This window comes from Elaeis guineensis, chromosome 6 (genome assembly GCF_000442705.2).
Source record: "Elaeis guineensis isolate ETL-2024a chromosome 6, EG11, whole genome shotgun sequence".
Taxonomy (NCBI): domain Eukaryota; kingdom Viridiplantae; phylum Streptophyta; class Magnoliopsida; order Arecales; family Arecaceae; genus Elaeis; species Elaeis guineensis.
Window position 1 is genome coordinate 17,637,855 of NC_025998.2, and position 14,760 is coordinate 17,652,614.

Sequence of the window (14,760 nt, forward strand, 5' to 3'; positions counted from 1 at the left end):
CTTGTCCAGGGCAAGATGGATTCTGATGTTCTTCAGACAGTCATGTGAAATTATAGTATGTGCAGGTTCCTTTATTTCCTTAAATCAGAATCAGTTTATGATCAGACTGCATATAAAGAGTCCAATGTTTAACTGAATGTCTTCTTTCTGGCTTATACTCAAAGGGATGGAAGCACCACATGTTCTGATGCATGGGAGTTTCCTGCCAATTGCTACCCATTCAATATGCCTTTGAACGAGCTGGTTTCCCCCATGGGTATCTAGGATATGTACAGTGAATTTTTTGTTAGGATTTGATGTTTTGAGATTCGGCCCACATTGAGTCCACAGCGAGGTGTGCGACGAAAAATAGAGTTCAACGAGATCAAGATCACCTCAAACGGAGCTCAGACGGAGAAGATATGCATGAAAAAAATCGACACAACATTCGGAGCGATGAAGGGTGGCGCGTCAGCGAAGCGGCGGCCGTGCGGTGGGGCGCGGCCTAGACATGGCTGCACGGGGCCCGGGCACGCAGGGTGCAGCCCAGCGTGCGCGGGCCGGCCCAGGCTCAGGCTCAGGCGCGCCGCTGGGAGCCCGCAGCCCGATCCACAATGGATCGAGCGGTGCACAGGGAGGTCCATGGATCGTGTGGGCATTTTTCACGTATTTCTCGTGGTTCACGGCATTGTTTCGTGGATCGATGTGCGATCGGAGGGCGTAGGTTGATTTCGATCATGATCCAACAGTTCGGGAAGTTGTTTGGGTTTAATTAGGAGTTCTAATTACCATCTAAGTCAGGTTTAAGGCCTTTAAAAGGGCTTGATGCGTGAAACAGAAGTCTGGTGGTGCGGCATTGATCTGATAAAGGCCTAATGTCATGCGGTTGTGGAAAAATCGAACCCACGGAGAGAGAGAGAGCATGTAGCGATGAGAAGAGAAAGAGCAGCGAGGCTCCTGGACAGCGGACAGCGGTCGCTTCAGGGGTTCAAGGGAGTCTTCCTAGAGAGAGAGCTTTTGTGAGGAAAAATTTTCTGTGAGGAAAAAATTGGGTGTACGAGGATTGAGGGTGAGATCTCTTCTTGTAATATTTATTTTTCTCATAGTGAAGTTTGCATGTCCCGCGGAGGCGAATCCTTCTTGGCTGATCCACATAATTGATTGTTTTTTGTTTTATTTCTTCTTTCTTCCTGCCGTATCGCGCGGTGTCAAAAAAATCCTGGGAGGTAGTGTCCTGACCAGACATCCACCCAACAAGTGGTACCAGAGTGAGGCGGTACAAGAACGCAGATTACAGTGGTGGTGAGCAAGACTAAAGATAGAGAAGACATGATCAATCAAGATAGAGATCAAAAAGTTTGATGGAAATAGCAATTTCTCTTTGTAGCAGGCAAAGATGAAGAACGTGCTCATCCAACAAGGGTTAATCGATGCTCTCTTATGCGAGGAGAAGCCGACCACCATGGAGGTGCAGGATTGGAAACGGCTACAGATGCAGGAGGTGAGTACCATCCGCATGTACCTAGTGGATGAGGTGGTGATCCATATGCTTAGCTAGATTTTTCCGACAGTGTTGAAGCTCGAGGAGTTGTACATGGCGAAATCTCTCACCAACACTCTCTTCTTCTGGAGGCAGTTCTACTAGCTGCGGATGGCTGAGGAACAGAGCGTGTAGGAGCATCTTAGCCACTTTCAGAAGATCCTCATTAACCTCCTCAGCATTGGCGAGAATATTGAGGAGAAGATCAGGACGTTGGTCTTTCTAGCGTCGCTTCCCCCTTCGTAGAGTCTTTGATAACTGCTCTTCTAGTGGGGAAGAGCACCATCAAGATGGACGAGGTCACTGTGGCGATACTCCAGAATGAGATTCTCAGGAGAGAGAACCCAGTTTTGAGCTCAGTGGTGGTAGCTCAGTTTTGCTAGTTTTTGGAGGAGCAGAAGGTGGTAAACGGAGCGACAGAAGATCGCGATGAGGACGGTCCAAGTTCAGGAGGGATTTGAGGAAGACTAGGTATTACCGGTGTGACGAGTTGGGGTATCTAACCAGAGATTGCTTTCAACTCAAGGATTGAACGATGGCTACTATAACGACGGCCAATAGCGATTCAGAGGGAGATGTCCTGAAAATATCTGATGAGGTATCTACTTCTTCTCAACAGTGGATTTTAGATTCTGCATGTACTTATCATGTATGTTGTAGAGAGGAGCAGTTTGACTTCTTGAAGAACAGTGAGGGCACTGTTTATCTGTCGGATAGATCATGCTGTGCGATCAGAGGCATTGGGATGGTCAGCTGGAGGACACATGATGGTGCAGTGAGAAGATTGGAGGAGGTCTGATACATATCCAATTTCAGATGGAATCCTATCTCACTGAGTAGAATAGATTCGAGAGGCTACAAGACGGTAGCTGGCGGAGGAATCCTAAAAGTGCTACATGGCGATAGGATTATTCTGAAGGAGAAAAAGGGGAGGAGAGGACATTATTACCTGCTGGGAAGTCCAGTGTAAGATGGAGCTTCAGGAGCCAGGTAGAGCTTAGAGCGAGATGGAACTTCAGGTAGAGGTGGATCGGACACGAGACAGGAGATTCGAGAGGATAAGAAGCAACGTTGCAAGGTGAGATTCCTATTGCCGCAGGATGATACCCCGAGCAGGTCTCATGTCAGGAAGAGCACAGCATACAATGGAGATGGGATCGAGTGAACTGGCTTGACTCCCATGTTTGCCCATCCATGATTAGCAGGCTATTGCCTCAGGACATGGAGGCGAGGAGATTTAGAAGCTCTCAGAGTTAGGAGGAGGTTGAATATCGAGTCGAAGTAGAGATTGTTAGAATTTGATACCTCGAGATTCGATCCATATTGAGCCTATAGTGAGATCCGCGAAGAAAAATAGAGTCCAACGAGATCAAAATCATCTAAAACGGAGCTCAGACGGAGGAGATATGCACGAGAGAAGTTGATACAGAATTCGGAGCGACGGAGGACCGACGACAGAGCGGTGGAGGACCGGCGGCGGCATGGCCACGCACGGTGGGGTGCGGCCCAGGCACGGCTGCATGGGGCCCGGGTGCTGGTTCGCGCCCAGCGCGCAGTGCCGGGCCCAGGCCCAGGCGCGCTAGCGCGTGTGGGCCTGCCCAGGCCTAGGTGCGCCGCTGGGAGCTCGCAGCCCGGTCCACGATGGATCGGGCAATGCACAGGGAGGTCTGTGGACCGCGTGGGCATTTCCCATGCGTTTCTCATGGTCCACGGCATTGTTCTGTGGACCAACGCGCGATCGGAGGCTGTGGGTTGTTTTCGATCATGATCCAATGGTTTGTGGAGTTGTTTGGGCTTGATGAGGAGTTCTAATCACCATCTAAGTCAGATTTAAGGCCTTTCAAAGGGCCTGATGCGTGAAACAGAATCCTGGTGGTGCGACGTTGATTCGAGAAAGGTCTGGTGTCACGCAGCTGTGGAACAACCGAACCTACGGAGAGAGAGAGCACACGGTGCTGAGAAGAGAAGGAGTAGTGAGGCTCCTGGACAGCGGTTGCTTTAGAGGTTCAGAGAGAGAGCTTTTGTGAAGGAAAACTTTATATGAGAGAGAAATTGGGTGTATGAGGGTTGAGGATGAGATCTTCTCTTATAATATTTCTTTTTCTCACAGTAAAATTTACATGCTCCGTGAAGGTGAATCTTTTTTGACCGATCTACGTAATTGATTGTTTTCTATTTTATTTCTTTTTTTTTTATTATATCGTACGGTATCGAAAAAATTTTGAAAAATAATATCCTGACTAGATATCCACCCAACATCCTCCAACGGTGGAGTTGATCTCCAAAGCACGTTATCAAGGAGTTGGCGCAACTTGACCCCCACCTGTATGTATTGCTTGGCCTCATAGATGATGCAGTAGCTTCGCGGAGAAACACTACCTTTGACTGTGCTATTCACTATGATGATGACAAGGACAGTCAATTTAAATGTCGTGGATTGAGCTTTTGGATTGGTTTTCAGAAATCCATTTACAGTCTGTCAAAAACCCAATTTTTTGTTCAGCCTGCGTCCGCTGAGGAAGCTACGACTTCAGATAGCAGGCAAATCTTCGAAGATACTCAGAAGATTTGTAGGATACTCTCCAACCAGTCCAATTCTAGCATCCCATCTTCTCTAGAGAGAGCTGGAGTATCAGTTTAGAGAATCCGTGTGTTAAGAAGCTAAGCAATGCAGGGATGCTGGCACTTGCATTCTTTTGCTGGGGCAAAAAGGCAGCAAGGTTTCAAGTTTACCACTGAGAGCTCACTAGGCAAGATCGAACAGTTTAGATTAATCTGGAGCATGGTGAGTCTATCAAGCAGAGGGGTCTTTTAAACAAAAAAAACCTTTGCACTGATCACTCGGAGGTATGTCAGAGCAAGGAAGATCATAGAAGCCTTTTTTTGAAACTTCTGAGAAGATGGCTATGTTTGGATTGAGCCGGGAATTATCGGACCATAACTGGCTGATTGATTCCATGAGCAAACATAAGCATGTTAGAAATGCCCGGGAGATCTTTGATGACATGAAGAGGAGGGGAATTTTCAACCCTGACCAGAAGACCTGCACCATTCTTTTGGAATGTTGGGGGCGGGAACAGGACTTAAAAAGATGTTGTGACCTACAGATGCTTATCAATTCTTTCTGCAGGTCCAGAAGATGTGATGAGGCCATACATATCTTCCATGAGATGGAGGCGAAGAATAATTGCAAGCCAAGTCCTCACATCTACTGTACTTTGATCAATGGCTTGGGTTCCGAGGGAGGATTGGACGAAGCTTTGAAGTACTTCGTGCTATCTAAAGCTAGTAATTATCCCCTGAAATACGCACTTGTAATGCTGCAGTAGGTTCTTACCGTTGGGTCATTCGATTTGAGGATGCTTTTGGAAATGAAGAGATGTGGGATTCTTGAGTGTAAGGTCTAAAGTTGGTCCTCAAAGCTGGAAAATGTTGGAAAAGGAATTAAGTTGGTAGTCAGGAACTCCTCGCAGTGCCATAGGATAGCAGAATCGAGCTCATTTTTTCTAATTAGGAATTTGATGCATTAGTCCGTCTTTAGAAGTCTAATTTCCAAGTAGCCCATTCTTTTACAACAAAGACAAAGAAACTCCAATTATTTGGTGACTGGGACAAGATATTCTCGTTCTTCATCTGAGGATAAAATTCGTTGGCCTCTCCGTTAAAATGTCCATGCTGCCTTTTAAGCTGTAAACCCTGATGTATTCTTCCTGTGTCTGATTGCTTCTGTTCTCTTCCCAGTCTCCAATTCGGCGTGATTCAATGTGGGACTGCCATCCCTCTACTGCTTGTAGCGGCAACCGCTAAACTGGTTGCGACCCAGTTTAATCACTTGTAAATTTCTTACTTCGTGTTGGTAAAATTTCAATTTTCAGTCTGGGATCCGCACTCGAAGTTGATGACAATGGGTGATAGATCCTTGATGCGTTTCTTTTTCCGCGTAAAACCCTTGATGCATTTTGTTGAGTGCAAGGCAAGCAAAACCCCTGATGCATTTTGGTTGAGTGCAAGGCAAGCATCAGGTTGAGCACAAGGAAAGCAACAGACAAAAAGAAATAATAAAGTACGGAAAGAGATATCCAGAGTTAATATTTTTATTAAGAAAAAAGTGAAAAATATTCAATAAATAAAATGGAGATGCAGGGGATCGAACCCTGTACCTCTCGCATGCAAAGCGAGCGCTCTACCATTTGAGCTACATCCCCGGTTTGCTATGGGCAAATTCTGAATTATTAAATTCTTTCAAACCAAATTCTGTCAACTTGCACTACATGCTACGGGAGGGCGATACTACGTGTTGATACTAGCAAAACAAAAATCATACCTGGCATAACAAACAAGGATCCAACGAGGGAGCAATTAGACCTGCAGTCTCACCCACCAAACAATATTTGTTGTTTGATATGGCCATGAAGCACAATAAACTACCAAATCAAGTTCAGCTCTTATCATCGTATATGGACAGCGAATAAGAGGGAAGACCATGATATTTCACATGCCTCTGAGGTATACCTAGTGCAAGAGATCAGGAACAATAAAAGTACTTGTCAAAGGACACTAACAGCCAATCAGTACTTCCTCCCTCACGAGAGAGAGAGAGAGAGAGAGAGAGAGGAGGACAAGGATATCAAACCTGCCACTGAGATGTTGCTAGTGAACGAGATTAAGAATAATAAAAGTAGTGAACGAGATTAAGAAAAATAAAAGTCGTTAAGAAAGGCCACAACAGTCTATAAATACTGTTTTCCCCCAAAAAACAAAAGAAAAAAGAGAGAAAACACAGACAATTAGAATTTCATACATGATATCCCCAGTCACCAAGCTTTCAACTGCCTTTTAAGGTGAAATCCTGAAGCAAGGATCCGTGAGATGGTAGCTACAATTTCATCCAAATTTTTACACCAGTAAAATGGCATCTCCCACTATTTCCTGTTCGTCTTGCTTTTGTTTTTAGAGTCCGAGTAAAACAACTCAAGTACGTAGACCTCAAAAATCATCTCCATTCCTTTCGAGATTTTTGACGATTGGGCTTTCAATTCTGTGCTTCATACAGCTGTAGGAGCCTCCTTCGACTGTTCTTCGCCTTTCTCCTCATCGCTCCCACTGCCAGCTTTATATCCATTTTGGGAAAGCTTCTGCTCTGAAGGCAGATTCTGCCTAGCTTTTCTGCTTCCCTCTATCTTCCAAAGATCCCACACACGGGTTTTTGGAGGAGGTGTTGAATCTGCTATTGGTGCAACCAAGCCTGGTTTCCCATCATCTATAACACCATCTACCAATCCATATTCCTTGGCCTCCCAAGGGTTCATGAAATTGTCACGGTCCGTGTCCTCTTCGATCTGCAAAGAAACAATTGAATTTGACAGTGCTGATGAGCTGACAACAAGAACAATAGTGAAAAAGAATAATACTTGCAAGCAATTTAATTATGATTCAAATTGCTTACCTGTTTCTCAGGTTTTCCTGTAATTCTTGACAAAATTTTGTTCATCTTCACCCTGTGGTACATCATTTCTCTAATCCGTAACCCCATCTCAGTTGTCTAACATAACAAAAAAGGAGCACAAGTGAAATTGAGAGAAACAAGCTCCTTTATTCAAATGCATTGGTGCAAGAACCTCTAAGCAAACACAAAGTAACTAAAACATGTCTCTTTTATAATATAATTGCCCTGGCATAAAAAGACATGCTTCACAATCAGGTCAGGTTAAAGAGCTATAAAACCATAAATATCTCACCAAAACAATGGCATCTTCATCAAGGACAACATTTTCCAATTACGAGAGACTTTCACTCACAACTTCAAGGACACAGCATCAACAGGGTTCCTCATCCACGTTAAGATTTGATGATAAACCATAAAACTAAATCAACAGCAATGAAGATACTAAACTATTTGCATGGAACTAAAACCATAACCTAGCGATGCAGATTATAAGATACTAATAAAAGTAGACTTATCCATTTATAAAATAAACATCTAGCAAGGTTTCCACTTGGGCTGAGATATGGCTGATATGTCAGCTAAAGCATCATTTTATATCAGGTCCTTATATCGGCTGATACAAAACCAATATATCCTGAGATAACAGCAACATGATATCAATATGTTGGTCAAGAGTTTCCAATCTTTCTTTTACAATGGTAGATGGCTTCTTTTATTTTTTGAAAAAGAATAGTACAATGAATGCATAAAAACAGTATCACCCTATCGGCCAATATTTCAACAAGTTGATTGCCACTCGCCAAGATCTTGGAATATATCATTGCTCTAAAATTTTTCCCAGTTTTCTATCTTGATCAAGACAAACTAAGATCCAGGTTCATCTCAGTGTTGGTCACCCACCAAGGTAGCTGATATCCCAGATTATAAAAAGCTTAAGACCTAAAAAGTAAGAGGCAGCAGCAATAAATCACTCACTCTGCCCCCAGCTGTTCCTAGTGGTTGATGAATCATGACCCTTGCATTCGGCATGCAAAATCTCTTTCCTTTGGTTCCAGAAGCAAGCAGAAATGCTCCCATGGATGCCGCAAGACCAAAGCAAACAGTAGAAACATCAGCCTTGCACAATTTCATAGCGTCATATATTCCCATTCCTGAAAATGTTGGTGTCATGAGAAAAATGACATGATAACATTTAGAAAATCCAACATGCTATTCAATAAAATATGTTTTTCAACACAGCCGATGCATATGGTAATTTGGCAAGAGATAGAATGAAAAGAAAATTGAAAAGAAGGATAAAATAATATGATCTGCAAACATATTGCATTGAGCTTCACTTTCTTCAAGTGCCAGGATTTTTTTTTTTTTTTGAATATGTAAATTTCAACTTTAAATTTCATAGAACACTCAAGTAAGCTAAGAAAAATATGAAATCAAATATATTTCACAAGGCACACAACATATGCCCAACATTATAAATATTGAGTCACCAACCAGTGGAAAGATAGTGACATGAGATTAAGCACCACATCAGAAACTGAATGTTAACTGTGGGTTCAGAATATCATACCTTATTAGTTAATCCAAATAAGATCAGGTTGTGAATCATAACATTCCTTTGAAACCTGACTTTCATTTAAAACACCATTAAATTGTCTTAACAATATGAACACAAAATGAAAATCACAATTCTACAGGCTAAACCCTGAACCTAATTTTTCTTTCAACCATATTTCCTACAGCAGGGAGGAAAACAAAGGAAAAAGACCATACAAAAGGGGCAACAAACACAGGTGTTGGGCAACTAAAGATACATAAAACTACTTCAAAAGATCAGATGGAAAGCTGGTAAAGCTATAATTTAAAGGGACAGAAGTTAAGTGGATTTAGGACTTTTCCTTACAAAAAAGAGAGAAAAGAACAAATCTATCATTGGTAGAGATACCTTCTGAGAAAATTTTTCTAGAGGGCTCTGTTGCCTAAGTTTTATAGTGAAGGTTAAATAAATCTCAATGGAGATCAAGCTTTGTGAGGACGAGGACCTATCCATTCTGGTAAGAGTAAGGTTTGCCAAGAATGTGTTTAGGCTGAGACCTCATTCCACCGGCTATGTGGCTGGGTTTTCTACTGTTTTATTGTTTTCTTGCTGCTATCATCTCCTTCATCTGATATTGTTCTTTGCTTTGCAATAAATCAGCTATTTGCTTTTCTTTCCAAGTACTGAGAGCTTAGAGTAAGGTTGTTCATCCCCTCCATGATCAATTTGTGCTATGTTGGCTTTCAAAATGAGAATGAAAAGGAGAGACAGTGACATAAAAGAGTTAAGGATCTGGTCTACTATATTACCGTGTCAATAATATGATAGTATGAAGGTTAACAGTTAAAAATTGAGATGAATTGAGGAAATACGAAAGAAATGAGAATAAAGAAATTAAGTGAGAAAAATTTGATGCATATGGTTTCTTTTCCCATTTCTAGCCAGAAAGTATGAATTGGAGGAAATAAGATAAAGTGATGTCACCAAGTCTAGCGACAAGCAACAAATGAATCTGGACTCACTGGCATAGTATTGAGCCTTTAATACTTTAACAACCATGAATGAAAATCAATGAAGAAAGAAAAGAATGCTGAGCTCCATAAAATTTAAAGGAATAACTTGAGCATCTCTTAGTGTGCATAATGTGAGTTCCAATAGATGTTTTTTCCGTCCAAAACTTTCCAACTTCCAAAACAATGAGAGAAAGAAAGCAATTTTGTAAGGCTAGGATATTTTAGACAAATAATCATTTTTTAAAAATTATAGTTATATGATGCCCTTTTGGTTATGGTTTAAGTAATTATTTATCCATTATATTCAGATTCCCTCAGTTTTCAAATGTAACTATTCTTGTTGAAATGATCTTGCATCATCACTATCAGTACGAGTATTTTACAAATCAATAAAAAGTTCAAGCAAGGTGAAAAAGGAAAGAAAAGAAAAACCATCCCGATCTTTAGCAAAACCACTTTCTCACTCATAAAGCATGTCGATGACTACATACAACATATTTGACTTGCCTGAATCTTATTTAGAGTTCAGACCAGGAAAACAGAAGAAAAGGGAGCAAAAACCAGATCAAGCAATCTAGCCCGTAAACTTGAACAATTGCAGACATAGCATTAAATAAACACTGCTTACATGCTGTTTACAGGTGAGGTGCCTAGAAATTGAAGTTTGGTAACATGGTACAAAGATTCATATATGAACAGAAATATAAGCACAGATTTCTAGATCTTCCGGCAAAAATAGGCAGATGGAATGGGAGGGAAATTTTCGTCATCACAATTCAAATTGCAGTTTTGTTTACCGGAACCTTCACAAATAACAAATTAACTAATGCAAATTTGCTTTCTGTGAAATGCATGGAGCAGGGAACTTCATGGGGATAGTTCTGAACATGGTCAAGTTCAAAATAAACAAGCTTAACATTGGAGTGAGAAGTGTCTTAAAAATGAGTAAAGCCAATGCTACATCACCATTCTAAGAGGTGACTTATCTTTCTTAGTGTTCCGCAAAAATATTATTATTGTCAGTCAAATAAATTAAATTTAATGCTGTACTAAATTAGCTTAAACCAAATTAAATGTTTCAAAAATATTTCTATGTTAACATACATAAAGAAAGGAGAGGTGAATTTATGCATTCCAATGAAAGAAGAAGAAGTAGGAATCTGTTTTACAAAGCAAACACCATGCTTAGAAATTAAATCGATACATACAAATTGTTGATTATTGGAAACAAAGTGGAAGGCAAATTTCAAAATAACTGCTTTAGAAAATCAAGGACATATACAGGCATACCAGATGTCACAGAGCCACCTGGTGAATTGATGAACAACTTGATGTCCTTCTTCTGGTCTTCTGCATCTAGAAATAAGAGCTGGCTTATAATCAGATCAGCAGTCATGTCGTCCACCTGCTCATCAGTTAAAGGAAGAACAAAAAGGAAAGAAAAAAAAATCAATAACCAACAAAAGCCTTAAATTCTCATGACTTAAATTAAAATAAAAGATGGATATTTTTATCCCAAATCAATACAATTTCTTCAGAAATGAATTAGAATCACCCTAAAAAATCAAGTAGTCTATATTATATAAACAAATCATAGCAGATTACCCACTCTCCATATTGTGACACCTCAAAACCTCACCCCAAAAGGCTAGTCAGAAGATATTATTTGGATTCTTTGGCCATGTATAAATATCCAAGATCTTCTTAGTGAATAACCGATGTGGAACTAAATACACATCCACACGGGTCCTTACACATATTCACATTGAATATTTGATATCAAGCATTTGGGAAAAGCAGATGTTTTTGGATAGTTTGCTAATTATTTTACACTCTAGAGCTACATATAACTTAAACACAAGTTCTCATCCAAGATCCCCATAATTCATATACATCATTAGTCATACTTCTATCAATTCCTAGCTAATACCATGTACTCCAACTCAAAACAATGTCTTTAAATATTTTTCCCCACTTTCTTTCAGTTTTCCTCCACTTTTTGGACTTTCATATGTCCTACATTTGTAATAAACTGTCTACAACAGGCATTTTGCAAAGCTGAAAGAACAAATCAACATGTTTCTTCAAAAAAAAAAAAAAAAACAGCTGACATCTCCATCCTTTTGCAGATTGCAATGCATCAAATCAACATGTCAATCCTTAAACATTATCATAAATGCACATGGTATTCTCCTTATTCCCCAATATTAAAATTCTTATGCCATAGATAAATTTATTCTAGGTTACCATTTTCAACATATAAACTCCACAAAGCTTGTGTCCACAAGTACCCTTGTTATTTCCTGGCTTCATATTCTTAGGGAATCTTACTGCTGTTTAAAAAATCTTCTATGAGTCCTATGTTGTCATGTTTTGTCCTGGTATCCCCTAAAGCCTTTGCAAGTCAATGTCACCCTCCCCTCTTTGGGGATCTTGACATGCTGGGCCTTTTGTGCCACCCACCCCAAAAATGGGCACCTGATTTTTGGTTACTAGGACGAATCATTCCCAATTATTAAACTAATGACTGATTTGGTTGATCGTATCTATATAACAATAATCACAGATTTTTTAACAGCTATAACATGAAATGCTTAATAGATCATCTACTCTCCATTCTCCTTCCCTTTAGAGAGATTGTGTTTTAAGTTGTAACAATAGAAAAATAAAGATATAATCTTTGTTAAACACAAAAAGATTATAAAAATTAGTCATTAGTTGATCAATGAGGACTATTACAGGTACTACATGTCTTTTCAGAAGGAAAAGAAGATTATTTTGAGATTGGGTTAGAAAATGAGGACTAATACGTCAACATCCTTTCTTTGAAACTAGTATTAAATTGAACAATCAAAATTTTCTTTATCATTCATTTCCATTCCATGTCCTAGCATATAACCCTTAATAACAACACATGACTTACCCCTTGTTAGTCTCGTCCTATCATTGCTTTCTCCCATTCATTTCATCCCCAGTTGCTCTCTTGCCCTAGAATCGGTTGCAACTGCTAGCATGACACTTGACCTAAAGATCGCATTGGGGCCAAACGAAGTTGCGTAGTCCCAACTCAAATCCTCCTCTTACATATGGAACACCAACAAGGTTCATGATTTCTAGAAAGAAACGCCAGGCCGCCATCAAAAGGCCATGTTTCATGAATTTAATTCTATCAGTACAGACGAACCCAGTCCAAATCATCGGGCAATGAGCTATTCAAGTAAAAGATACAGCAAATTAAGCAAGAATATCAGATAGAAATGGTGGCTTGATGAAACCTGGGAGCCCAAGAAGACGATCCTCTGCCGGAGGAGCATGTTGGTGGTGTCGAGCTCCTCCAACCTCGGCAGCCAAGAAGTCCCAGCCACCGAGCCCGACAGATCCCACCCCTCCGAAAGCGTGCTCCTGCAGCCCGTCAGCGCAGCAGCTCTGACGGACTGGTGCGCTTTTCTCCTGAGTGGGGCGGCGGCCAGAGACGGCGCCGCCGCAGCATCTCGCCGATAGGAATCGGAGGAGAAGAGGCGCCATGAGATAAGAAGAGAGAGGAGGAGAGCTTAGAAGAGGGAGGCGAAGGCGGCGACAAGGCGAAGGGGGTCGCAATGGTTTCCATTCTCCACTCGCCCAGAGCCCCCGAGAGAAGGGGATTGGGGAGGTTGAACTGGATGGGTCAGTATGTGGTCACCGATGATGACCGTAAGATATGTTTCGGCAAATTCTTCGGGTTGGGTTTATTACCCTACGCTTAATGACAAATTATTCTCATGCACCACTTACTCGTGCACCTAACCAATCACAGCCAACCATTTGCACAAGCCCCACCCAGCGATCGTCTTGGTACATCGGTACAGAAACGAGCGGCTGGGATACACAGCGTGCACGGCGACGTGGTGCACGCGGTGTAGGGAATAATTCCGTCGAAGATGTATGGTTGGATTCTGGATCCCGGTACTTTTAAGTTTGGTTGGGTTTAGGCACAAAAATCACAGGTCAACCTCGAGATAGAACAAAATGAGAGTTGAACTAACATCTAAATCCAACCCAACTTCTAAATCCAACCCAACTTGACCACCAACAGTTAATTGACTCATACCAAATCTAATATATATATTAAAAAAAAAAATAAAAAAAATTGGTTTGCAAATAAAGCTGTCTATATAAGCAGTTTATTTTTTTCTATGCATGCATATGACCTTCTATCTCAAAGCATTGAATGTAAATATTTTATTCTTAATGAATGAAATAAAATTCATTTATATCCATTAACTGGTGTTATTAAAATTTTCAGTTATGAATATTAAGAATATGAATGGATATATTTTCATAAATTTTTTTATAAATATATTAAAATTTATTTATATCCATTAATTGATATCATTAAAATTTACATTATGAATATTAAGGGTATGAATGGACATACTATTCATAATTTTTTTTTATAAATATAATCAATATATGAATATGATCTACAAACCTGCATGCAACGGCGGGCTTAAAAACTAGTATATAAATAAACTACACATATATGTAAGCCATATATTTTATATAATAATATATTTAATTTGTTGAATTATGTATAAATGAAACCATTGCTATTGAAGATTGATTCGACTTAGACGGTCCAACTGGTTAGTGTATTGAAGGGCTCTACAAGATGACTTAAAAATTCATAAAGCTAGTTAGACTTAAAGATCTAGAAGTGATTCATAGTGGCCAGATCTTTAATTGCTAGGTTTGACTCTGAAACATCAAAGATAAAGAAAGTTTGTTTGTTGCAAGTTTTCTAGCAATGAACCTTTCAATAGTTAAGTTTGATCGTCTCTAAAAAGAAGAGAGATTCTAAGGGAAGGCAGAAAGGAAACAAGTGAGGGAGGAAAAAAAAAGCTAAGAGGGTCCAGGAGAGTTTATCACGAAAGGATTTTACTCAATTTGGAATTGCCAGTGGCTCAACTTGGACCTTAACTTAGAGCTTTGAGCATGGAATTTACATGGAGGATCCCCATGGAATGGTTTATATTGACGAGGGCTGGAGCTCATTGTGATGGAATCCTGGGATGTAAGGTGGTGGCTGTTGGAGATAACGACTCATACATTTGGAAGATATCATGAGATGCGCATTTCATTGTTATGAAGGCTATTCTGTCGTTATGGGCTTGCTGTGATCGAATAGTGGGAGATTCAGGCATCTTTGCATGTTTTTGAAGTAGCTACGTGGTGATAATTGATTGACCGAAATGAGGACTTCATGATA

At 40.4% G+C, this 14,760-nt stretch overlaps 1 protein-coding gene, 1 non-coding gene and 1 pseudogene across 2 annotated transcripts; 1 reads left to right on the forward strand and 2 right to left on the reverse strand.

The window, feature by feature from the left end:
- Positions 1-15: 15 nt before the first annotated feature.
- Positions 16-5,486, forward strand: LOC105047133 (pentatricopeptide repeat-containing protein At1g77360, mitochondrial-like; annotated as a pseudogene).
- A 165-nt stretch (positions 5,487-5,651) lies between these two features.
- On the reverse strand, positions 5,652-5,724 carry TRNAA-UGC (transfer RNA alanine (anticodon UGC)). The gene has a single exon. It is a non-coding gene; the product is annotated as a tRNA-Ala (tRNA).
- A 486-nt stretch (positions 5,725-6,210) lies between these two features.
- LOC105047049 (ATP-dependent Clp protease proteolytic subunit 3, chloroplastic) lies at positions 6,211-13,193 on the reverse strand. The gene is given in 6 exon segments (XM_010925834.4): positions 6,211-6,858; positions 6,966-7,061; positions 7,941-8,116; positions 10,806-10,920; positions 12,791-13,035; positions 13,038-13,193. Coding segments are annotated over 6 exon segments (1,011 nt in total). The 5' UTR covers positions 13,123-13,193; the 3' UTR covers positions 6,211-6,564.
- Between the last annotated feature and the right edge of the window lie 1,567 nt (positions 13,194-14,760).